The sequence below is a fragment of the Gnatocerus cornutus genome, chromosome 5 (assembly GCF_029298725.1).
Source record: "Gnatocerus cornutus isolate USDA-ARS CGAHR chromosome 5, icGnaCorn1.1, whole genome shotgun sequence".
NCBI classification, from domain to species: domain Eukaryota; kingdom Metazoa; phylum Arthropoda; class Insecta; order Coleoptera; family Tenebrionidae; genus Gnatocerus; species Gnatocerus cornutus.
In genome coordinates, this window is record NC_142237.1 from 9,920,813 (window position 1) to 9,948,589 (window position 27,777).

General features: G+C 33.6%; 1 protein-coding gene across 20 annotated transcripts in view; it reads left to right on the forward strand.

Annotated features, from left to right (window-relative positions):
* Positions 1-27,777, forward strand: part of LOC148174301 (uncharacterized) — a 107,508-nt gene that overhangs the window by 22,368 nt on the left and 57,363 nt on the right. For all 20 annotated transcript variants that reach the window (XM_088037482.1, XM_088037483.1, XM_088037481.1 and 17 more), the window contains exon 3: positions 21,197-21,253. In XM_088037482.1, the coding sequence (XP_087893608.1) occupies positions 21,197-21,253 (57 nt within the window). The remainder of the gene's footprint in view (positions 1-21,196; positions 21,254-27,777) is intronic.

Consider the following 27,777-nt stretch of genomic DNA (forward strand, 5'->3'; position numbering starts at 1 on the left):
CTGCTTCTTCGTATTTATAACTGTAAAACTACAATTTTCCGTGAAATATTTGGAACTCGGGGGAATACTACATCTTGCTGAAACCGGACGTGTGGCCTATGTACGTTCTCTATTTATTATCGTGGGCTGGGTGATAAAAACGGGAAAAGTGGAGGCGTCTTAAGAACCGACAGATTTGTCTGTGGTGCGTGGTCGAAGGGAAAAATATTGCGATGTTTCTGTAACATCGATACTTTACGGAGAGAGTGAATTACATTTTCAATTACAGATTCTACAGCGTGGTAATATTTTGCTAAAGTTTTGGTAACATGTGGAATTACAACACAATATTGAGTTGGTATTAATGATGATAAATTTTAGGGGGAGGTACTTTGCTAATCTAAGCATTAATAACATTAATTTATTTTCGTTTATGGTAATTTCGTTTACATTGTTCGATCAATACGTAATGTAAGAATACGAAGTCTTAAGGGAATCGAAATTGTTAAATTAAAGCAGTTTGGTAACTTCTTAAACTTTTTAATCTGTCAGTAATGTAATATATTGATTGAAATAAAGACTATCTAATTTGATAGCTTTTTATTCGATTATTCAAAAATGGAAAATTTGTTAGCTTGCCTGTTTTGTTTACACAGAAATCCACCATGAAAATTTTCATGTTGTTCATGTGCCTACATGAATCGATAATAACAAGAAATTCGATTTTTAACTTAACGTCGTGGTAGCGCTTACAAACTGTTTAATAATGTTTATTTATTTGCTGCGACGCTCATTATATTGGTTTCAATCACCGATCAAATATTTATTTTGGATATGTTAACTACATAATTTGATGTAAAATAAAATACTATTGTCGGTATCTGCAATCTTGTAGATTTTATTCGATCGCTTTTAAAGTTGATATCGCATTTATAAGAAATTTCTAAATAAAAAATAAATGATGCAATAAATAATTATGTGGTCTTTTTTTACTATTTTCCCATTCGTAAAATATTTTTTATGCAATCATTTTTTCTTTTCATTTCTGCAAACAAAGGAAAATGCGAGCAAAAAGAACTGTAATAATACTAAAGTATAATTTACAGCACGACGACCACCGTTCATATCCTGCAAACAGATTTTGTTTAATGGTTCCAACATAAACATTGGGGGAGAATTCATTGTTATTTATTACACGTTCTGAAAATTATCTTAAAATAAGAAGCTGAGGTATAACTTATTAAATCTACATGATGGTAAACTCTCTATTTATACTCTATTCACATTTTGAGATAAGTAAACATTTTGGTACTAGGCATTGTCATATTAACCTGACGGCGAAAATTGTATTATTCGGGTTTGGTAATGGACTTGCAATTTGATATTGAGAGCTTTGAATTACCTTTTTTCTCAAATATGGAAAAAAAATATTTACGTTGAAATTTAAAAACACGCTAAGCATAACTAAATTTTTTAAAGTCTATTTATTACATTTTCGTAAAACTCTTTGTTTTCAGGTTTTTATAAACACTGTTTTGAACATTACATTTTTCAATTTTTTGTTTTTTGTCTTTAAATATAAACAAAATATTAAATGTCTTTTTTAATCATCATCTGCTACACATTTATTTTTATAATAATGATTTATCTTAATATATTTTTTATTTGTGGTTTATAAAAAAAATACGTTTAGGTTTTTAGAACCAAGTTCACGAAAGTGTAATCAATTTTTAGCACACAAGCAATTTATTAAGTGATTAAGTTAAAATTTGGTTTCTAAAAATTAACAAAACACTTAATAAAATTTATGCAGGCCTATTTGACTTGAATACTTGCTTTTATCAATAGTCATTTCTAAAGTAGAATTGTCTTCTGATTCTGAATCCGAAGACCGATTTGCTACATTAGAGATATTTGTAAAATTCGTTTTTTTAGTATACGTTGCTTTCACTTTTTGTTCATTTCAGTTTTGCTTAATCACTTTTTAAATCATGAAACTCAATAATACATCATTGAAAAGGCAATTAAATAAGCTTTCTAACGAATTATAGAAGTAGCTGGTAGAGTTAGTTTTTGCCAAAATATTTGAGAAAAACTGATGAAAATTTTGAAGAACGAACAGTTTTCAAAAATTTTTGATACTTTTTTTGCATGGAATTTCTAAATTTGTACTTAGATTTTTACTGTAATGCTTCATAATAAAGGTTGATATTTCTGCTTTCTAACGCTATATTAAATACGTTATTATCTCTTGTCATTTAGAAGCTACCTGAAAAACAGTACGGAGTGATTTCATGTAAAATTCACATGTAAAATTTTAATTTGAGCGCTCACTTGAAATTTTTCGATAAATCTCGCGTTTTTAAATGTTTTTATTAATCAGAAAGGAACCACACTGATAAGAATTATGCAATAACTGTTAAAAAGTTGTTGGCCGAATTTTTATATTTTAAATAAAGACGTTTTCTGATAGATTTAGATAAGTTTTACGCCCCAGATTCGGCTATCGTCTTGGCCGCGATTGTCTGAATTCAACATAAAAAGTGTTCTACTCCTAATGTAGAACTAATAATGTACTATTTTTAAACATGGGTACATAGTTCATAGTTATAATTAATATTAAATGTCTTTTTTAACCTAAAAATCTGCAATGGGCCCGCACATTTATTTTCATAATAATGATTAATGTTACAATGTTAATTTTTTTATTGTTGCGATTTAAATTTAGGGCTTTTAAGTTCAAAAAGTGTTTACAACCTACAGGTAATTTGCACGGTTAAAATTTAGTTCCTAGAAATTAACAAAATCTAGAACACCTACTAAAATTTATGTAGACTCATTTGAGTTAAATATGTATGTATGTACTTGCTTATATTTATTAAAATTTATACAATTTTTATATGAAGTTTTAAATTAAGAGTAATTAATCGTGTAATGAAATTTAAATGGAGATTAAAGTTTAACTGAGTTTTCAAACTTAATTTATGGTAATATTTTATAGATAAAGAAAATTTGGATAAAATTCAAATTGGCTTGAGGGCTATTAGAAAAATCCTCATCTTTTTTTAGTTTTTCTTCTTAGTTCAACGTCCTAAAGTGTTTGAAGTTTAAAAATATCACACAAATCTTAAGTTCTTCAAAAATTTAGATATCAGTATACGTGAACTTTCATAAACTGACAAATTCATGGAATACGGATAATTCGTCCCCAGTCGATTCATCTCCGGATGATCCCTGGATTAACTGAATCGACAATATGTTGACAAATAAGCGAACAGCTAACGGTAGAAATAATTAGTTTTTAACGTTAAAACGTGTAGAACCATGTATGTAATTCTTAGTTTTGGGCGCCAAAATAAGCTGAAAATTTAATAGAAAGTGAAATTGCCTCTGTGATATTAAAAACTTTTTAAATGAATGGAAAATCGTTTGGCAGATCCGGGAATCACCGGAGACAAATTGTCTGTCACACCAAATTTATTAACAAACGTCCTTAATTTGTGTTATAGATAAGAAAACACTTTTGTTCTCAATGAATCCCAATTCGTTTGCGTTTTCTCATGTCACTCTCAACAAAACTACAGTTTTTTTACACATTTTAAGGACTCGAACTGTTTAGCATCAAGACGAAAGCGAAAGGAAAGTTTTTCACGCCGTGATGGTCGTTCTGATAACGTTCCCGACTGGGCTAGCTCTACGGTGGAACATTTCAGGCAAATCCTCGGGTCTTTTCTTAATCTTAAACGTTGTCGCTGCAGACACGATTTATTGGCACAACAATGCTTCCGGGATTATCATGATCCACATCCGAGACCGGGATTTGTCTATAAATGCGGCTATTACACTTGTAATATACCCAAACGTTGTTGCATTTGCCTTCCATCTTCGCCTTGACTTACCGACCTAGTTGTACTTCATCTTGAATACAGTTTAAATATTCATATTAATGCTCGTGTGCTTTTAGATGTATCGACTTTTCAGCGAGGAAGCAACCGCGAAATAAAACATTACCATCGTGTTAAACTTGATGCATGTTTAGTTGCTTACGGAATCTGAAGTTTATAAACGCAGAACGGAGAAATTACGTGATTATGATTTATGGAGACGTTAAAGTTCGGTATTGTCCACAACAGTGGTGCGGAGAAAGGGGTCAAATAAATTCGAGTTCTTGTTTAAAGACGTTCCCAGAGGTCGAAGTATATATCTTAAGAACCACCCTCGGTGTGGGTTGAGTATTGATCGGAAAGGGTAGATCAAAATGAAGCCAGGTGTTGGCGGATGATTCTAAATATAAGAGAGGTCACATAACTCTGGTCATGTTATCCGACAATCTTGATTATACTTCACAGTTTGCAGGAGAGATAAGCTAGAAAATCATCGCACCTCCAACTTTAATCTTCTATTAAACGTTTGAAATACTCTATCAATTAGTTTTATGCAACGTCTCTTCGGTGAGTTTCTATTACGAACTCGATAAGATTGAATATTCAATATTTTGCACCTTTCAATACGGAAGTGTTAGGGGGATCGTAATACTTTCATGCACGGTCACGCCCCCTTTATTAAAACTTTATTTCTTGCCGAACCGATAATGCGCAAATTCCAGCTTAAAAGCTGTTATTACACATTGATAAAGTGTGCTTCCAATATCGGTTTCAGCACGATGTTGACTTTGCGAAGCAATAAACCCTTTTTGCATTAAGAAAGAGCGGGGCTATATTCAGAGAAAAGTTGAAATTCTGCATGTATAAATAATGTGACAGGCGGCGTTATTCCTGTGACAGTTTTTGTTTAGGTGTTGAAGATGACACAGTTTTGCCAGGCGTATTTTCCATCATCCGAATGTCAAGGTGGAAAAAAATGAACTTTTTCCTCCAAAAGGTTTCGGGGTCGACACAGCAATTCGTTAAATGTGTTTTTCAGGGGCTGATTCAGTTATCTTGTTTCATCCATTTGTTAATCGCGTAATCCAGTTGACAAATTGGAGATTATACCACAGACAATACAGAAAATTTCAAAATCAATCGCCACATGCGGAATCAACTCTTTAATTTTAACACAGTTGCGTTCGCACATTTTTCGTGGTTTGCGCGCTGAATCCCAACCAGAATCACAGCTTTTCTTCCTTGGACCGTTTGTATTCAACAGAGAGGAAATGTATGTGGAATTTTGAATTTCCGCTCTGAAAGGATCTGAATCTCATGGTGCAATGGTGAAAATCGCCGATGAATTTCCTATTCAAGATACGATATTCTCTATTTTCCATCACTTTAAATTATGTTGGGGTGTGACGAGATTTAAATACATGGAAGAGGTTTTCGGATAACGTAATTTGATCGAAAAATTGTAAAAACTAGCCCATTTTATACCTTTTTGCCTCATCTAATGCATTACAACGGTCGTAAATCATTTTTATTTCTTAAGAATGTAGTGGGACAGCGGAAAATAATGTGGGCGATCCGTCTTTCTGTCAATAATCGATGGTGTACTGGATGCTTTATCGTACACAATCAGCAGTTTTCTTGCGGAAATAGGTATGTACAAATCGCTAATTAACTTGAAATGAATGTGAAGGGAAAAGGTTTTGCGGCAAAGGTTTTTGATAGTAATATTGAATCGTTTACTCTAATTTTGGTCGAGTTTTCTTTTAACTACGAGTAGATAATTACATTTCTTCATTTATATTTGATACTCCGAAGCCATTGGAGATAAATACATAGTTGTCATAATAAAGACGAAACGATTTAACACCACAATTTATATTTATATTATTTGATCAAATAAGTGAGTCTTTCGGAATTTTTGAGTAAATTTTTGCCGAAATAAAGGGAAAAGGGCTCTTTCTCTTTTCCCACATCTGTCTACATTTCATGAATCTGCTAGTAGATTCTTAAAAAAATTCTAATTTCTCCAAGGCAGGTAAACGTGAAATAGAGTTACCCCTTTATTAGGTTTCTTGTTCAGAGTGCTTTGACGCTTTAATTACTTTATAGCATCCTCGCCATAGAACCAATAAAAGTAATTACGATCACGTGATTGCAAGGGATCAAGCACAGATGTCTTCAAACAAAATAATTTTCTTGTCATCATATTTGTGACAAGTAGTGTTAATTATAATTAAACGCAATAAATTATTATGATCGTAATTATTATTTACTGTACAAGTGACTTCTAAAGGATTTCAGTCACGCAGTTTATAAAATCGTAAGTGTCTGTAATGTCGATAAGTCACGAGTGCTATATAATGTTTTATCCACAATCACTTTTGTGCGTGTGATTGACAGTTATGTTATTAACGGATATTACTTGCTCTGTCGTAATAATGTGGTCACTATAACTCACTAGTCCGTTCTACGTAGATTTAGTTCAGAAAGTAAACATGCTGGTAGGTACAAAATTATTGTCATAACTGAACTGATGTGGACTATAATAACTTATTAACTAAGGCGCTTAATGAATAAAAGGAAAAAATAGTTATTGACATTCGAGCAACTGTAACAAAGATTTTACGCCTCGGTAGCAATGAGCCGCAAGCAAAGGCGGCATTTGCTGGAGAGACGTACAATCCTTACAGTGCGGAATTTGTAAAAAGCTTTTTGGCCGATAAAATCTAAAGTTCAATATATAAAATTTATCTGGCACATCTGCGAATTCTTTAACAATGTCATTTTGAGGCTTCCGAGTGGCCAGTGTAATGTAACTTTTTTACCGCACTGCTGAAGTTTTTTCGTACAAACATCGTCAAAGTGTGTGCAATGGCAAAGTGTGATTTACAATTCAAAAGAAAAATTTTAAGACGATCGTGGAAACTTTCTCGATGTTGTACATAAAACTTTTCATCCACTAAACGATTCAATTTTTATTTATTCTATTTTTGCTATGTGGTATAAAAGTTATATTTATTTTTATTCGCTCTGTGGGTCTTTAATTTATTAAACCTGTTCATTGACACATTAATAATTTAAAACATAGAAGTAAATAAATGATTGATCCGTGTTCAATAATTAATTTAGTCTGGAATTATATTTAACAAACTTATAATTAATTATTGCATTTTGCATGCCATTAGCATTATGTAGGTGCTTTATTTTACCTCTGTAAAATATAAACGACACAAAATTCCATATATTCATGAAAAATTCAGAAAATGCAAACTTAAATTAATTCTTATTTACAATCTTCGTCGTCTGGCGCTTAAAATTTCAACCACTAATTCATAATTGAAGAGGTAATTTATTTTTTTTAACTTCTTGTGAAACCAACTTAATTTTGTGTGTTGGTCCGCCTTCGTTGTTATTTTCAGATGATTTATCGGACTATTCAAGTTGTTATAGAAAAACAAACAAGAAGCTCGTTCAATTTATAATTGCCTTATGTTGACTGTTCTGAACATGAACAAATTTGGTTTCGTTAAAGTTACATAAAAATAGATGATTTGTTGGGGATAATGTACAGAGTTTACTTTTTATTTAAAATCATTAACATTATAACTACATATGAATAGAAGCTCTGCAATTTGAAATATGTTGACAGTCCTGCTGTTTCTAGAGAAACAAATAATTTCAACCGTTTTATATTAAATTCCGTATTATTGACAATTTTGATTCAAAATTAGTAAAATTTTGTGGCGTTAGTACTTTAGACTAGTTTATTTCGTGTGTCAAATTAGAAAAAAAATAGGTCAAGAAATAGAAATTTTAGAAAGTTTTTCTTGGGGACGATCTAATTTTTGGATTTGTTTTACAAAATTTTATAACTTAGGCATTTTTAATCCAAAAATCATATAATTTGGAGGCGTTACCATTTCTAAGTAGTACAGTAACTATGAATTATAAAAAAATACAAAAATGTGAATTACTGAAAATTTTTATTTTCTTGAGCGAAAAAATCAACCGTTTTGTATTAAATTCTGTAACTTTGACAATTTTGATTTTAAAACAGTAAGATTTGGCTACGTTACTACTTTAGAATTGTTTATCTACAGTGCCAAAGTACAAAAAATTGGGATACGAAATAGAATTTTTAGAATTTTTTTCATTGGAACGTTTCAGAAAATTTTCATCTTTTCTGTAAAATTTCGTATTCTTGAAAATGTTTACTCTAAAACAATATAATTTGGAGAAGTTACATCATCCGAGCAGTTTAATAGTTGAGCTAGGTTAAAAAAATTTAAAACAAAAATTTGATTTTTTGGAGATTTTTATTGTCTTGAAGAACGAAAAAATCAACCGTGTCTTATTTAATTCAGTAACTTTGTCAATTTTGACGGCGTTACTACTTAGGACTAGTTTATCGACTTTGCTAAATGACAAACTACATATGAATGAAATGGGTTGGCAGTCCTGCTGCCTGTTGAGAATGACATTGCGAAACTGCCAAACTATCAAAAACATGTTTCTATGTGGAGAATTTTTCGTAATATTTTTTGGGCTGGTGATATTTTTGTCTCATTTATTTTCGAGAAATATTTTCGTGCAATTGATCAGCTTTTTGCGCTGACACTTTTGAACTCGGCCACATAAAATTTCATTAGGAAGGAAATTTTTCAGACACCTCAACCTAAAGCTCTCATCAAAATTCCGAGCTCCATAGAAAGTGAGTTTTCTGTTATTGTATTTTTTTGTGTAAAATAATACATATTTGATAAATCGGTTAAAGCGTAAAACAATACGTAATAAAAATAATGGAATGCATAAATACAAAACTCTTTCTAAAAAAGCAACCCTTAGGATTAGCAGTTTATCCCTCGTGGACATCCCGAGCTCGTTCCCGAAGGTTATAATCCTTGCACGTCCTTCCCCAAACGTAGAGCAGGACGCTATAACTCTTCACCAGCCACATTCTGCTTGATTGAAAGTTGGCACGAACGCCGCTTCTTCCGCAGCAAACTAGGTCGAACTCCAGCAGATCGGTAAAACCAAATATCCTTTTAAACCCTTTGTCTTTGTGGAGTTGATTGGGTGTCATGAAACCGGCGCGCTTCCCCGTGACCTCCTCTTGTAGGGCTGTAGTTCTCGTGTATGTGTGTAACACTGACGTTCTATTATCGACCTCGTCGTCGGGGTGCACCGCGTTGGGCGGATACACAAAGCTAGTCACGCGGTGAACGCTGCTCGCTGCGGATGTCTGTCTCTTGCGCCGCGCATCTCCTTGGCGCTCGCGCTCTCACAGTCACCATTCGACGTGCTGAACGTCCGTTTTCCTAAGAAAAAAACGCCAAAAAAGTGCGGTGGGACATGTGATTTGTCGCGGTGGTGAGCTCCAGGGGGTGATCGACGAAGCGTTCGTGCGTGCATCATTATTGCTCAAAAGCAACAGTCTTCTTCGTTGTGCTGAGCCGCCTTCACACTCAATTATGGCATTTTGAAAACGTGACGTTGCTTAATTACGAAAAAATGATGATTGGGTGCGGTTAAATCCGAAAACTGAAAGCTCGTTGACCTGGATTTTACAGGAGCTTTCATGATTACGTTAATTATCAATCATAGGAAAAACGCAACAGGGGATTCTGTTCGGCCTCGTTTCCGTCTTGTTTATTAATTTAGTTCTTGTTACGAGATTTCTTTGATTATCAGAACAACATGAATTCATTTGAATAATGGATTGGTCTTATTTTGGCGTTTTATCCACATTTTATTTCGGCCAGATTTTAATCTCCCGAGGATAATCATTGTTGAGGTTGCTTATAAATGCAGGAAATGACTCCATTCTTGCGAATAATACATTGTTAGGATTTCTTCCAACTTAAGATCATTAAAATATTCGCACGACTTCATTAGACGCCCCTTTTTGCTTGTACAGAACCTTTCACAAGTTTACATTTTTCACCCTTCACCCATTAATTTACATTTTAATAGCACCTGTTTGAGATGAATGTGTCCACAGGCCATGTTTTCGCACAAGCTAAAAGATGAGGGGTTGTCGCGTTTCCTTCTAGAACCCTTGAGAATATCGGTGCTCGTTTATTTTTACTTTTTTTGTTTCAAGTTATCCCAATTATGCGGGCTTTTTTGAATTGAGACGTGGTATGTTTACAGAACTTTAATGATGGGTCTTGTCTACAGTTTTCTTGAAAAGAGTTTTAAATTTGTTTACCAAGAGTAGACTTTGCTGTATTACTTTGATCAATAGACTCCTACAAACTTCCACGAAAACTGATGGGACTGAGACATTTGTCAGACAGAAAGAGGAGAGAGAGACTTCGTCAGAGTGAACTAAACGAACACACTTTGTGTCTTGCTTTAAATGTTTACACACCGCATTATCAGTTGTCAAATCTATTATACGGATTTTGAGTTATGATCGATAAATGTAGGGGAAATAATAAGCGTGCTTGAAATAATATCCACAATAAATTCATTCTGCCACATCCTAAGAACTAAAAGGAATAAATGGGGCATTTTGAGAGTAGAATTCCCTCCTGTTTCTGAATCTGAAGCCCGATTTAAAAATCTAAATAGACTCAAATGAATGAACAAATAGTTTTAGCCGTTTTCTATTAAATTTAGTAACTTTAGGTAATTTAATACAATGTGGCCCCGCATTAGAAAAAAATTAGGACCAGAAATAGAACATTTAGAATTTTTTTCTTCGGAACAATCTAAAAATTTCTTTTGTTTCTTTTGTAATTAATGATCTTAAAATAATAGAATTTGGAGACGTTACTACTTTCCTCTAGTTCAAAACCCGTGCTAAGTTAAAAAATTTTAGAACAAGAGTCTGAATTTTTAGAAATTTTTGTTTTCTCGAGGAACAAATATAACTCCAACCGTTTTCTATTAAATTCCGTATCTTTGACAATTTCTATTCTAAATTAGTAAAATTTTGCGGCGTTAGTTCTTTAGACTAGTTTATCTGGTGTGTTAAATTAGAAAAAAATGGGACAAGAAATAGAATTTTTAGAAAAAAAAATTGAGGACGATTTTTTTACAAAATTTTGGAACTTGATTTTGATCCCAAAGTAATAGAATTTGAAGGCTTTACCATTTCCGATTAGTATAGTAACTGTGATATGTTACAACATTTTAGAACAAGAACGTGTTGAAAATTTTTATTTTCTGCAAGAGCGATAAAATTAACCGATTTGTATAAAATTTCGTACTTTTGACAATTTTGATTCTAAAACAGTAAGATTTCGCGGCGTTATTACTTTAGATTTGTTTATCTGCAGTGCTTAAGTACAAAAAATTGGGATAAGAAATAGAATTTTTAGACATTTTTTCTTGGAAACGATCGACAAATTTTTAGATTTTTTTACAAAATTTTGTAACTAGGGCAATTTTGATCTTATAATAATAGAATTTGGAGGCAACCATTTCCGAGTAATGCAGTAACTGTGATAAGTTACAAAATTTTAGAACAAGAATGTGAATTTTTGAGAATTGTTATTTTCTTGAAGAGGGCCACCGTTTTGTATTAAATTCTGTAACTTTAGCAATTTTGATTTTAGAACAGTAAGATTTGGTGGCTTTATTATTTTCGACTTGTTTATCTACAGTGCTAAAATAAAAAATTGGGATAAGAAATAGAATTTTTAGAGATTTTTTGTTCGGAATGGTTCCAATTTTTTTTATCTTTACTGCAAAATTTTGTAATGGAAATTTTGATCCTAAAACTATGTAATTAGGAGGAATTATTACCTCCGAGTAGTTCAATAACTGCACTAGGTTACAAAATTCTAAGAATGTGAATTTTTTGAGATTTTTATTGTCTTGAAGAGCAAAAAAAATAACCGTTTCCTATTCTATTCTGTAACTTATAATTTGATGGCGTTACTACTTTAGACTAGTTTATCAACTCTGCCATATCACAAATAAATAGGACAAGAAATAGAATTTTTATAAATTTTCATTTTTTTTTCTACAAAATTTGTAACATGAAATTAGTTTTTCAAAAATATCATGGGAAAGCTTATTAAATTGACTTTCCGAAACACTGCCGAGCAATTCTCTAACTTTGCAAAAAAAAGTGAAAAAAATAATTTTTTGTACAGTAAAAAATGTTTTTCAGGAGTATCCGGATCTGATAGGGCAAAACGAACTTCAGATTTGGAATAAGGAGGTTATTCTACTTTGTTCTTCTCCAGTTCCAAAATTTGTTGATTAGTGTAATCAATGGGTGGTATTAATAAAAACTAGCAATTGCTTATACTTACGATTTTATAAGTAAATACTTACATTGGTATTAATAAAGTTTTAGCAATTGCTGATTGCTTTTTAGCATAAGCTTTTGCTTGTAGTAAGTACTTACAAACATAAACTACTATATGTATTAATAAAAACTAGTAGATACTTAATGCTGTAAGTAAATACTTATAAATTTACCAGTCTGCTCATCAGCGTGCTGATGCACTGGCATTCAAGATGTTTTGTAAATTATGAGAAGTAAAAACATATAAAACCCGACGAGAAGACCTTTCAGAACGTGAATTCATAAAATTGTACCCATTTTTACCCCATCACATTCAATGGATGGCTAAACATTTTTTGGGAAAACATGATAGAGAAAACTAGTAGAGAAGCGCTTAATTCATTCGAAAAAATTATTTTTTTAACGATATACGGCGAACCCTCGTAAAATTTGTATTTGTAAAATTTTTTGACATTTTTTAAGCGGAAACGAGTTTTCAAGTTTCCAACTAAGTGTCGGGGAAGATGTTGGGAATAGCCAACCTACGGTTTCAAAATATTCTAAATATTTCTTAGCATTTTGGAATAGATGTCGGGATTTAATAAATACTGTAGGTATTCAATTCCATTACGATTAATTTGTTCAAACTTTAACTTTTAAAGGCTCCGAAATCACTCAAAAATAAATAATTAGCTGCTAGGCAACTACTTCTTTTGGTTATAAGTAACCTATAATCCATAATATTTAATGATTTAATAATTTACTAATTAATATTTTCATTTAGTTACTCATAGAAAGTAACAATATTTTTGAAATATATTGCAGCTTAAATTTGTAACAATTAACATTTACTAAATAATAATAATAATAATTGTATTATAGTAGACCTATGTCTAAGCACTTTCTGAAAAACCACTAGCATTTACTAGTAAGTATTAGCAACAAGTACCTTCTTATTATTAATACGGATTTAAGTAATTGCTTTTACTACTTGCTAATGCTAAAAAGTAGAAGCAAATGCTAGTAAGCATTTACTTATAAGCATTTACTAGTTTTTATTAATACCACCCATTGTATCAGTTTACCACTAAGAACACATTGAAGCTTCTTGAAAAGTCAAGCTAGAGACATAAACACAGACTTAGCTGGCGGGTGTGAAAGCTTCTAAGTCTGATATTATCAATATTATAATAGAATATTAAAATAACAAGTTTCATAAGGCAAATACACCAGACTGTCTTATGATACGTGTGCCTTAAACTATTGATGATTTTAACAACATTTTAGAAAGAATTTTGAAGTTTTTATTTAGAGACATATTTTTTAGAACCGTTAAGTGGTTGAAACGTCATTTAAATGACAGTTATGTTCATTTGTGATGCAACTGCAAATGTGATGGTTACTCGTGAATAACGAATTTTGAAAGTTATTTTTACGCCAAATTCGCATTAATTGCATAACTTATTCAGGCAAAACTACTAAAAGCTCTCTAAGAAATTACCATCACCCAGAAGTACATAAATCTCAATGAAAATTTTATTTCCGCTCAACCATAGGTACATACCTGAACATCGGATGTCATTCAGTCACATTACACTAATGCAATCCAAACATGTTTGTGTTGTCGATACAATGGAAGAAATGGCAGCACCGACATGATAGCATGATGTACGTGAGGCTCATTACGATAATAAAGAAAAATGAGGAAATATGTCTCTTTTTTGTATATTTCAAATGCACTGAAAAAAGATTTTGAGCCAGTGTCTTCTTTTTAACTGGTAATTCCCTAATACTGCATGTTACAAAACGGTTTCATGTTTACAGGATCACTAATTTACCTACGGTTCTCTATTTACACATTTGCTGCATCCAATATACATAATACAATGCAAACTATTAACAATAATCGACGTTCTGCTTTATAATTGCAATTGGTGTTGGAAATGAAAACTCGATGTGACAGTCGTGTGACCAAGAAAATATTTGTCCTCAATTGGCTTTGACCAGCTTGGACGTATAAACTCTCTATGAGGGAAATTGATTTGACACATTCATTCAATTTTTAATCAAAAGACAACTGCGGTCACGTTTTAAGGCTTCTATTGATAGACAGTTTATTTTACACTGATTAATTTTATAGCAGTAACTTCCAGAGAGAGTAACTTGATTCACGGCTCTTCCCGTGGAAGCTTCTAGGGTCTCTCCATTTGAAACGTGATCTTATTAGTAATGGTGTGCATATATACTTTAACTTCCTTTTTTAATTGAATAATTTGGGCTTGCAAACCTCAAAGGACTCGAGCAACGAGAGTATTTTAATGAATTATCAACTTAAAGAACGTTTCTCAAGTTCATCTTATCATTTGTCTCCACATTAATGGGAGCTAAGTGTTAAATAAGTAATTAGATTTACATGAATGATTGTAAAACATTTGTACCGTGTTAGGCGGTGGTTTGTGAAGTCACGCGATGTGGGGTGTATCCCGTTGCATATTTGGGGTGAAACCTCATCAAATATTATTTAACTGTTATATCCAGGTCAATGGACTGACAATAGTGGGTCACAAACACAATTTAACTGTAACGACAATGACGGCACAGGAATCGCAATTTATTTGATCTCCCACTGACGAGAATGAAATTGAATCCTGAAGAATGTCGCTGTGCAGACAAAGGCGGCGACATGTGCTTTTTGAGATTTTTTTTAATGAAAACAATCAACTAAATTGGAGGGTTTATTATAACACGAAAAGAATTGAATTCAGGAGACGATAAATAAATATTTGGGGTAAATACACCTAGGTAACTGACAAATTGTTTGAAATTTTTTTGCTTTGTCAACTGATTGGATTTCGGAGAAGTTAAGAGGGTCGTATATTTGACGACCTACTTTCGGATGGGACGTACTCTTCAACTAAATTGCTAAAGATTTAGCGAATTTTATGTAGTGGTGATTTTATGCCACCGATGTTGAGTCAAAGTTTCTAGATTTGGATGGAAGAAATGACTGGCAGGTTTAGTATCAAAGGCACAAACCACAAACCCTTATGCTGTTAAACTGGAAATTCCGTAGGAAAAATTTCAACTTTTAAAATATAGTGTGTTCAAAATTTTTAATTTTTTTTATTAAAATGCGTATCTTTGTTCGTTTTTAAGTTATGACTGAAATTTGAGGAGGTTACTATTTTCAAAGTGTTTATTAACTGCGCTAAAGCGCAAGAAATAAAGATTTTAGAAAATTTTATTTTAAGAGGAACCAAATATTTTCAGATTTTTTTTATTGAAATTTGTATGTTAGTGTTTAAGTTATGACTATAACATTTGGGGAGATTACTACTTCTAAAGTGTTCAATAACTGTGCCTAAATACAAAATTTTAGAACAAGTATAAGAGATTTTAGTTTAGAAAATTTAGGGCTCTCGAAACAGCTTTGTTTCTAAACTTTCGTCTTATTGAATGAAATCGCATCGCAAAAGTTGCCTGATTAGAAGAACGCATTGCATGACTGAAGTCGTTCTTACTAGAGAAACTGTATTCAATAGCAATAAATAATTTTAGTTGTTGCCGATCATCTTTCATTTTACCAACTTTGAAGCGTTGGAGTCTTCTGTCGTTTCTCCTCCATTTTATCCTATCTCAGGTGCATTAGTGGTGTTGATTATCTCACGCCATGACTTCCTAATCTCCTCACTTTCATCCCGTCTAAGTTTGTCGCTTTATCTTTCTCCACATCCCCATTTCCGCTGTTTGTAGCTATTTTATATTTTGTTTTCTCTGTTAGGCCGTCATGATTCACGGCCGTATATTGTTATTGGTTGTTTATCCACATAAAAAAATCAGAAATATAAAATTTGATCACTGTTCTGACTCATTCTCCTCTTTTCCACCGTGTTTCTTCCTGTCTGCATAATTCTTGTTCCTCTTTGTTTTTACGTGAGAGGTTGTTCGCATGCATCAGGTTGTTTATAAACACTGACTTCAGAATCTGGAATAATATGCTTATTCTGACATTTTCGTCTTGTCGCTCCTTCTAGTTCATCCATCAGCGTAATGAATAGCAGGGGCTAATTCCCTTTTCGGAGGTTTGTTCTCGTAGATTTCTGCATTTTGGTTTAGTACTCTTTTTTTCTTTGTTGAAACTTTATTGAACTCTTCTTACATCGATCGCATTAAGCGCAGTTTTCTATTTGTATTCATTATTTTTGTGGGTCTGTCTGATCCCGAGAAGCCAATCTTGTGTGGATCTACTCGTTCTCAAACCCGCTTACGAATGTAGGTTCTAATTTATTGCTCAGTCTTTTTTCCGCAAGTCTTTCTATTATTTTGTAGACTAGACATCGTAATGAGATTTTTCAATGATGTTTACACTTCATTGTGTTTTCGTTTTTGTGAGGATCTACCTTTGCTTTTATGTGTATTAATCAATTGCGATAAAATAGTAGTGAAAATGTCGATTTATTCGGATGCTTTAAACAATAGAATCAATATAATTATTCACACTATTACTCCAAATAATTAAACTGGTTATCTAGACCAGCAGACTAGAAAATTAGGTTCTGCGCACATAAGTAAATTAGCCCTCCAAAGACGATTTTCCGATCTTAATCGACAAATTGTAAAAATTCAAAAGTAATATTTTAAGATCTCAACTTTTTGTTTTGAGTGCGATTACGCAATTATGTTCTATTTTCACCGCGTCGACTGACATCTTAGACGACAGATTTCGTGGCCTAGGCCTGCAAAAACATTGTTTCAGCACGCCGATGAGTTAAACATGAGCCCCAAAGTGGTTAATTTTGAATTCCTTCCATACAGAGTGATCCGACAATTTCCCTAAACGATTTGTTAACTCAGCCGCTTCTTTGTTTGGCGAAGAGCAAAAACTTATTTCTGTGCCCATTTCGACGCTATGCTGCTATTCGGATAAAGGGTAAACTAAATTAAACCTCAAACAAAAACCCGATTGGCTGTTTTAATTTAAGAACCGCGCAGCTCCCAAAAAACAATAAAATTGCTTTTGCTCCGAATTTTACACGTATTTCTCTTGTTTTGTGTGTAGGAATAATTGTTCTTTTTGTGTCTATTCCTTCTTCTAACTTTGATCTGTTTCTCTTAGTTTTTCAATCAAAAGTAATGAGCTGGCACGTTTTTAACCGAAAAGTGAGAAATTAGCTCCGGAAGATAGAAAATTCTTTCAGGAAATTCCAAATTTTCTGTTAGATTTATTATTTTTGCGCTTTAATAATATTCCGAGCATGGAACGCTAAAGTTATTTTCTTATATAAACTACATACAAAAGTTTAGATGAGTAGTGTAATTTGATCTTCATAGCATTAAAACTTCGACTCGATATTACAGTTTCTTGGAAAAATTATAATTAAATCATAATTTAATACCGGGTTTTTTAAGGATGATTCATTTTTTATTAATCTTGATGTTTTTCCTTCTGATCGCATAATCAGTTTCATGTTTGCTCTTGAATGGTTATATCTCATTAAATTTTTCAATTATTTCATCTGCAATCATGGATAATAAGTCTTTGAGATGATCAATGTTGATACTGTCCAATTATCTGCATTAATTTCAGCTACACTTTGTACTACACTAATTATTTTTAACAACAATAGTCAATTAAATATTCACCAGGTACCTACAACGTAATTAATATTTTTGTGATCGATTGTTCAAAATTATGACTGAAACTTGGTGTCATCAAACTGGTAAATTTACACAGCGCGTAATAACCATTATGAACTGAATAAATAAATAATAATTAACTATTTTAGAGTCAATTACTGCAAATTAAATGAATTACAACACTACTTGGGCTTGATTATTGTCAGTTGACTACTCTTGTGTAAATTTTTGAAAATCCGTCAGGTTTTCAATTCTTTAGGGAGAAATTTAGCTAAAAATTGAATGTTGCGATTTTTAAGGTTAAAGCTTTGTTAAGTTGGATGTTGTTAAAGGTTTGTTTCAAAAGAGAGATTTAAATAAGGATTTTTAAGTTTTGGCAAATTTACACAAGATGATTGAGCATGAATTAGTAGTTTGGTTAACTCCTGCGCCTGTCACAGTTGCGTCAAGGTCAAACGATTTTGTTATAGTGAGAGATTGAATGACTGAAAAGTCATTAGGTCTACGCGATAAAAGTGTACCATACGTGCGAAATTTAAAATAACAAAATAAGCCCACTTACTGTCAACACAGTTTTTAGTGCATTTTGCAGTATAATTTGCTGCCAACTTATATGTCAACTGTCAAGATCCTTCACCGGATATACACCTCATTTATTTTGAATACCACATTTCAAGGTCATTATTCGTCCAAATTTTGGGACTGTACACGAAATTTGACAGAATTTATGTTTTGGGTTGTACTGTGAAAGGGTAGTTTTACGACTGTATGTTGGCACTGGTGTTGTCATCATTTTGTCATCAGATGACAGACACTTGACAGAAATAATAACAACGATGAAGTTTATCAATTTTCGATGAATTGCATTACAAATAAAGTGGTATTGCGTTTTATTCCATTGTGATTAAAAGTTTAGGACTTTAACTTCACAACAAATTAGGTAGACGAGACATTTATTAAGGATACAAATGTAGTGGTGCTATTGTTTACAATGAACAGTTTGAAATGTGATAATGCCCGTTAATACAAATTAGGAAGTTCTGAATTTTGACAAAAACTTGAATAGTTGCATAGTTTTTTGTTAAACCTAGAAAGTGTAAAGTAGCTCGATATACGAAATGGTTATCATCATCAGCAAGCTCTTCTAGTTCGTTGTTCGTATTAATCGCATGAATCGAATGAAGATAGTACCAGCAGTACCTTGGTCGTAATTTCAAAAAACAGTACTCGTTTTTGTAAAAGACATCGCTAGAGTCAATAGATGATGTGTTCAGTACAACAATAAATGAAAAATAATGCTTTTCTTTAGGCGCACGTGCCTTGACTGTATTTTTTCTACTTGTAGTGAAACTCCGGATGTAGAAAGGCTCTACCGTGGATTGTTTTTGAACCAACTTATCAGAGTGTATACGCGAAGTCTACGTGAAATTACATAAAATTAAAAACTTTTCAGGTTATAGTAAACAAATTTATTTTGACGGTGCCCCACTCCACCCCAGTTTAAACGTATTGCCAACGGCCGCTAATTACCCTAAAGTCTACATACACTGCGCGCTCACATACACCTTCCGCCACTAAAATTTGCACGGAGGTATAGGTTCTTAACAAGGAGTACTATATATTGTTACCGATAAAAATTGCTAGGGGATCCTGTTAACTTTGCTTTTTCATGAGTGAACTGATCTATTCTACAGTTGATTTTTCTTAAACCACCACACCGCAATCTTCCTCTACATTACTATCGGCAAGGTCGCCTAGGGAGATTGTCTGGTGATAAAACAATTGTCAAGTTAGTGACATTTCTGGAAATTACGCAGTTTTGTTGTTAAAAATGTCTCTTTTACAGTCTCTTGGATTGCAAATCAAAGAATTAATAGTGAAAAGACTCGGCATAACCTGAAAGGCTTAACCTATTTAATTTTATCATCAGAAAATCATTATCGACGACTTTGCCGGTTGTAAAGTGGTGGGAGAGTGCGGTGTTGGTAGTTTAAAAAAAAAGGACTTTAGTGTAAACCTGATGATTGCCTTTGCTGGAATGTAATATTCTGTGTATATTTATAGGTATGTCAGTGAACAAAAATTTTAAAATTTTATTTTCGATTTTTTATTGATTTATTATCGATTTGGATAGTTAACGCCAACATTTTACATAGTTACCAAATGACAGCAAAATATCACTCAAATGTCAATTTATTTGTGTATCGTTGGTCGTAGAAAAAGTATAGTTTGCTACTCGATTGGAACGGCTATTCTGCACTCGTGGGGCAAACTATCTACTCTTGCAAAATATAAGCCATTTCGAACTCGTTACAGAATATACTACATATACAAACGTTAAATCTATCGGTTTAATCAATACGTTATCGATTTCGGGTAATTATTTGATGAGTTTGTTCTGTAAAAATTCCCTACTGAATATGGCGCTTGTTAAAAAGGTTTCATCAACATGAAACCGATAAAAAAATTTAATAGCTTGAACCCAATTAAGCAAAATTCGTCGAGAAAAACTTGATTTTCACTACATATTGGAAAGGTTGAACGATATTGAGGTATTTTTTGTATTTATTTAAATTTGATGGTGCAAAATTATGTACAACTGATACAACTTATCTGGTTATCCGTTTTCTGGTCTCGTCTTCTTCTAATGTAATTTCGTTTATTTCCGCCCTCCCTAACCCATTTATTGACCTCTCCAGATAGCGGTAATGTTTCTGTCCCTATCCTCGTCGTCATTATTTTATTACCCCGGCGTCTACCAGAAAGTAAAAGTTTTAGTCGTGTAATTCGAACGTAAACTAAACGGCATGATCTACACCCTTGTTTTTTCGAGACGCGGTTATTTTTGAAACACCGGATTTATCGTATAGTTTCCGCGTGTTTGTTGTGGTTCACTTGATTTATGCACCATAGAGGGTTTTCTCATCAAAGTCCGAAAATAGTCTTTCCCGCGAGCGTCGACAAATTAATAATGTTACGCATGTGTCGCTTTTTGTTGCTTTCAAACCATCATCCAATGTGTTTAATTGAGTTGAGTGTGACAGACGGCTTTCAGTGTCCTAACACAATATGTCGACCTAATAATATTGCGTGAATTGCTCCAGAGGGCTTTCATCGAATAGAATGTGCTCGAGGTGTAGCCGGTGTTGCAAAAATAACGTAGAAGATGATGATGTGCCGTCCTCGGAAACATGTTCAGGTGATTCGCTCCATTAGAAACGTTCTTTATGTCATGTGCTTTATGTTCGTAATATATCGTGAGCTTTAGCTCTATTAGCTCGTCTTGATTGTAATCTTCTTCGGCAATTTGTTATCGGAAGTGACTTCACCAACGTTTATTTTATCTTTTGTCGATCTAATAATGCTGGGGGAGTTGCTATTTTGATTTTGTCAGAAACTCAATTAGAGAGTGTTATTAATTGTACTGAAGTTGTTCGTTTTTGTTTTGTAGATGAAGAGTGGAACGCTGATGGGAAGTCCGGGAGGAGCGCGTCAGGAAATGACAGTGGTAAGTTTGGAACTTTACAAACTTTCTTAAAGAGATTTTGACGAGTAGCACTTTATATTAAAAATTACGACGAAACATTACATTTTATTTGATGGCTTATTAATAACAAGCCATTTTGAAACTTAAATTGAGTTCGTACTCACAACCTTAGGTTTCGATAATATTTCTTTCCACGGTTTTGTCATGCAGCGTGTGCTCCAAGTCGTTTAGTAATGATTTAAACAAAGCAGACAAAGTGATTAGGATTTATAACCGTCTAATCTGAAATGTCACCCAATTGTCGTAAAGTTTAAATATTAATAGAGCAATAAAATTGACTTAGAGTATCGCTGAAGCTGACTGAGTTATTTTTGGAGTAAACTTGTGTCATTTTACGCAGAATTTTCTGCAGATTCCAAATCTGGGATTGAAATTTAGATCCGACATCATTTTTCCAAATTTTTAAAGTTAAATGTCTCGGAAACTATTACAGACATTGAGAAACGGTTTGTGCCATCGTTTTCTTCGGCTCATTTTACGCCAGAAAGAGTTCTCAAAAGCCCAAAACTTGATTTTCGCGAAAAAAAAACCCGAATCAAACGATGAAAATTTTTCAATTTTTTGTTTTTCGGCCAAAACTAATTGGTGAAAAGACCTCTTTAAAACCGTTTTTGGCTAATGCCTCGTTTATGTAGGGGAGAGGGGGGCATAGTGGGGAACTTAACAATCAATTAGTCACGCATCCTAAAATAATAAGAATTAACGACATTTTTTTACTAAATATCATAGACTAATATATTGCGGATATTTTTTGATGTATTTTTTTTGGATACAATAAAAAACTTACGACATGTGAGCATAATTTTGAAAAATGAGTTTTGCCCCGCTTTGCCCCGTATATAGGGGTAAAGTGGGGTACCCCATGGGGCAATGTGGGGCAATAAAAGTCCAACAGAAAAACATAATAAAGTAGTTATATTATCAAAATAATAATTTCTTAAATCAACATAAAGTATTATTCTCAATATATAATTCCCTTCTTATGCTCGTAATTAACTTAAAATTAAAAAGGAACTAAAAGTTCTTGGCACAAATATATATATTTTTTCAAATTTCAACACAAAGAAACCTCAGTCAATAACGCATTTTACACATAAATGAGTAGCTTCATCATCCTCGTCATCTTCACCTGCACAAGAGCAGTGTGCCCAACGATAACATTTTCGACATTGAATCCACCCCTCTGTTGACTCTGACCACTTGTAGTTGCAGTACATACATTCAGCATCTTCATCATCGTCATCCTCGGTCACCGCATTTTGACTGTTTTTTTTCTTGGTAATCTTTCTCTTTTTCTGTTTTCCAGATTTCAAGTTCAAGACTTTAGAAGCTCTTTTTTTCTCTTGCTTTGATTCGACGATCTTTTTTAGGGACATAAGCTCATTTTTGTAAGGTGACCCTGTAATGATAGCCGTTTTACCTCTTCGCTTAGTAATTCTTTTCTTTGTTCTACTCTCTTTAGGTAGTGGCATTATATGTTCAGGAGTGGTTTGGAAAGACGAAGGCCTATCAATCATCCAAGAACAACCAGGTCGTGGAGAACATTGGTTATTGTTGTTCTGTTGATGTGTTGATGAAGGTATCTTGCTACCTCTGAATGTATCGGCTACAACTGATACAATATTGGAACCAGTAGAGGCTTCTAGGATTAAATGTCTAGGCGAAGTGTTGTCGCCAGTCTCACATTCTAGAATTTCTTGTCTGGTTGGTGTAGTGTCATTTTGCAAATTAGCCTCATCATCTAAAGGCGCCTGAGCAGGTTCAGGATTATCTGTAGTATCGGCGGGTGCAAAGTCTGCATCAGTAAATATGTATGGATTTATAGGCCAAATACCCGCGGCTCTAAATGCATTAATAGCAGTAGTCATTGTTCCGGCAGTTACGAAAGCCTTTCCAAATAAAGCAGCGACTTGAAATTGGGTCACCACACGTCCTGGATGACATCTCAGCCAATTCTTAACTACGTTGGCATAATAAGTGCTGATAGGCTTCATAAAACCAACATCTAATGGCTGGAGTCGGTGTGTGCAATGAGGTGGAAAGCACAATAAAATAACACCATGTTGTCGCGCCAAATCTATGACCTCTAAAGATTTCACATGGGTTGCATGACCATCTAATAACAAAAGTACTGGATCATCCTTGGTAGAATGAGACCACTCAATAAATCTTTTTAGCCAGAGGACGAATAAGTGGCTTTGGATCCAGCCAGATTCGTGACATTCACCCCAAGATCCATCTGGTGCTCCATCAAGCAATTCTGCTCTCATACGTTTTCTGGGGAATATAAACATAGGCGGCATATAGTTTCCTACTGCGCTAAAGCAGACAATCGTGGTCATTAATTTTCCTCTTTCTGCAGAGGTCAATGTCCCAACTTGTCGTTTACCACAGGAAGCCAGAATCTTAGAATGACTTTTTGGGACTGTCGATACGCCCGTTTCATCAACATTAAATATGCGCTGTGCAGTAAGTTTGTGTTTGTCGTAAATTTGACCTAAAAGTTCAAAAAATTTGGCAACAGCTACTTTGTTGAAACCCATAGCTCTGGCTGCTGATGTTGGTTCCGGTTTTCTATAACTGATATCTGGATGTCTTTTAACAAATCCTTTCAACCAATCTTTACCAGCCAGACCACTCTGCAAATCAAATTTATGAGTAATCCCATTTCTGTTTGCTAGTTCAAAAGCAAGTTTTCGCAAATCATGAGAAGTTAGTCCATGAAAGCGTGCTTCCATAAATTTTATATGTTTAATTAGTTCTTCCTCTTGTTCGGATGAAAATACGGTTTTGAAATGACCCAATTTCTTTTTAAATATACTGTCGTTTGGATCAGCCCGATATTTAGCAACATATCGTTCTAATGTGGTTTGTGGAACGCCATGCAAAGTTGCTGCTTTCTTGTAGCCCATTTCTCCAGACACAACACTGTGGACAGCTTTTCTCATTGCTTCCATAGACCAGGAATGTTGATTTGTGGTCCTTTTATAAGTACGCACCATTTTGGCTAAAAATAAAATACCCCATTATTCTCTTTTTGGTGTACCCCACTATGCCCCAATGGTACTTCAGTAGCAAAACACAGACTAACACCATCTTACCTGTTTTATAAGCAATTTTGTGCTTGTAATTACAAAATTTGACAACGTTGCTAATAAACAAAATATTTAGCCACTAGACTTACATGACTAAGGGCTCGATTTCAAGTGTGACTTGCGTTACTGCAAATCCCATTTGCAACATAGCAACGCCAATCACATTGCTCATACCTTGGCAACGGTTGCAAATTTGCGTTAACGCAGTGACTTGAAATCGACCCGTAAATCTGAAAATAACTTGCTGTCTAATTTCAGGATTTTTTTAACAAAAGCACTGATTTTTACACTTTGTTTTATAAAACATGAACGGCTGTTAATACGATGGGTGTCACTCAACAAGTTCAAGTGTCAACTGATAAGTAATCAAAATCTGCCATTCGATTCTTTACATGGCTTTTGATTTAAGCAGCAGGGGTGTTGCCCCGCTATGCCCCGCTACCCCGCTATGCCCCCCCCCTCCCCTATTAAATAAACTCAACAAATTTGGGCTCACTTTAGGCAGAACGTTAAGCCAAATTTAAAAACATGAGAATTTTTAATTTTCGTCAACAAGTAACTGAACTTTTTGGAGGTTCGAAAGAATCCGTGCTCGACATCTCGGTAACTATTATAAATATTGAGAAACCGTTTGCACCATCGTTTTTCTCGTGATTTTTTAGCTAAGAAATAGTTTTTAGATTTTTCAAAAGTTAAAAGTTGGAGTTTTTCGGGAAAATTCATGACTAAAGCTATGACAAAGTTCTGAGATCGATATCTCGCTTATTTTTGGAGCAAACTTTTATTATTAGGGGTTATTTTACGCAGATTTCAAATTCGGGTTTAAAATCCAAGTACAACAAAAACAACAAATAAAAACTGTATCGCTTTTTTTCTGCTTGTCCAAATGGTATCGTTCGTAGAACCAAGCGTTATTATAATAAAGGCGATTAATAATAATTAAAAGATTCGTTAATCATCGACAATATTAATCGCTACACGAGTTAGTTACAGTATTTTTCGTTACTTGTAGTCATTAAAATTGATCGAGTATTTTTTTTTAAACAAGATTATGGAATCAAGCGTCCAGAGACATATTTCTAATAGTGCATGTTTGGTTGCCTATATTAAAATAATTTATTAATAACTCTAATGGAGTAATTTCTAAAGTGGAATGGTCTCCTGATTCCGAATATTCTTTGTCATGTAGGTAACTTCCAAAGTCCCTATATCTATAGGTCTGAGCGAGACCACTAATCGCGTTTCCATGTTGATGACGTCAAAACGGTTCGCCTTTTGGCGCGAAGTTTGAATACATTGGTCAGCAAGCAAACTGCAGTACACCGGTCTATTTTTGCATGCATGTATTTTCACTTTGGACACTCAATTCAGTCATAAACTAATTCGACCAAACAAGCTTTTTTTAAGGTTTCATGACGAGCACATGTGGTGTCCCAAATCGCTGCTTGACCCAAGTGCCTCTAATGAGAATAGTAATTCGCACTTGGCTAATCAGTATCAAAATGCTTTCAAATGTAAGATCGGAAGCTGCACTGTCAGAAAAGTTTGGTCTTACTTCACCATTTTCTTCCACAACCACGTGGGGAACACCAAGAAATAGCAATTTCTGCCAGGACATGGTGAGGATCACAAAACTTTTTGACAGTACAACTTCCGATCTTTCAATGAACAAAGTTTTTGTCATTGAATTATTTGTGTCCCAGGACTGAGTGTCTTAAGATCTGGGATATTTCTGATGTGTTTTTCTTCAAATAGGAGGTAAATACGATGATAATAAGAAGGCATAAGGTTGAACTGCTAAAATCCTAACGGTAAATTTCAGTTTCGAAGCAACTATGCATCGGTCTCACTCGTCTCACTTCTGAGGAGGTAAAGTTTGGGGTATTGTCAAATCGAGGGTCAGATCATAAAATAGTAAATAAACCATAAATCTAACGGAGAAGAAATGCAGCATTAATTTGAAAGTTCTTTGCACAAATATTTCACAAACAAAAAAGGGACACATTTTTTAAAACAAATGTTGTTTTTTTATAAATATGTAAGTTTTGCTTACATAATAAGCAAAATTAGTTTCAGGTGTACGATCAAAAGGAATTTGAAATAGTAATAAAACTTATAAAAAAAATAATATAATGAAAAAAAACAAACAAAAACACACAAAAAAAACCAACAAAACCAAAAAAAAATATACTAAAACAAAAAGAAAATACAAAGAAAAAAATAAAAATATACAGAAAAAAACATGAAATGTTTACTCAAATATAAAAACAAAAAGAAAAAACAAAAAATATGTGAAAAGCCCACTAAAGACATTTCTTTACCATTTCGGGTAACATACATGACATATAAAAGTCTTTTAGTTTGATTAATATTACATCACAAAATTCTTCATCCTTGAAAATAATATCATATAAACACCCTTTTGGAGTCCAAACTATGAAAAAACAGTATCTTCTTCTCGTAACTAGCAATTGTCTTTGGACTTGATAAAAATACTCTTGGTTTTTGATTGGTGAAATAGTGTTTGTTCCAGTGATCAAACAAAATTTTATTTTTTTGCAACAATTTTTTCCTGCGGTGTCAAATTTTCGAGCCTATCGTCGCCTATCAGCCCATCTGGTGAGGCTGCCAAAAATGGATTGTTCTGACATATGAAGAGTCTACCCGGGAGAAATTTTGGTTCATGTGGGGGTGAATCTCCACAGTGAATGTCCAGGTTCAGATTTTTTAGTTGTTCTGGACAACATCCTTTCTCCTTTTCTTCTAATAACTTATACGCGCAAGCCACAGCTTTGGGTTCGTTTTCAATGCCACAAAACGTGTATTTGTTACCCGAAAATTTGATTTCTATTATTCATGCTGCCACCTTCGCTCTACTTGTACTTGGTCGTAGTTTACAAATTCTACCAAAATTACTAGCCGTCAGTCTTTTTTCTCGTTCACAGTGCCACAAAACACTGTTTCTTTGATCCGTTGTGGCCAATGAAATATTTAAAACTTTTTCCGGTGTTTTCCGCAAGTAATTGAACAATTTTATCTACTTTTCCTCAAAATTAAATCCTTTTAATGCCCAAAAAGGTAGAATTATAGTTTTCTATCCACGCCGACGGGTCGAAAACTGACCACTTTTGTTATCAAATTTGGCATCAAAAATGGATCAAGAGTGGCGATGATTTTCTTGATTTTTAATTTGATAATGCACCCCCCTTCGCCCGAAAATTGAACTGCATTCATTAATAAAGTTAGTTAAAAGTTAGTTGACCATAACTATGTTGTAAATCAACAAATCGCCACACAAAAGAAAATAATTACGTAGCAATAACCTTTATTGTGAGGGTTTTACACTGAGGGTCGTCTTTGCCTGAGGCGAAAGAAAAAGACAGACATCAT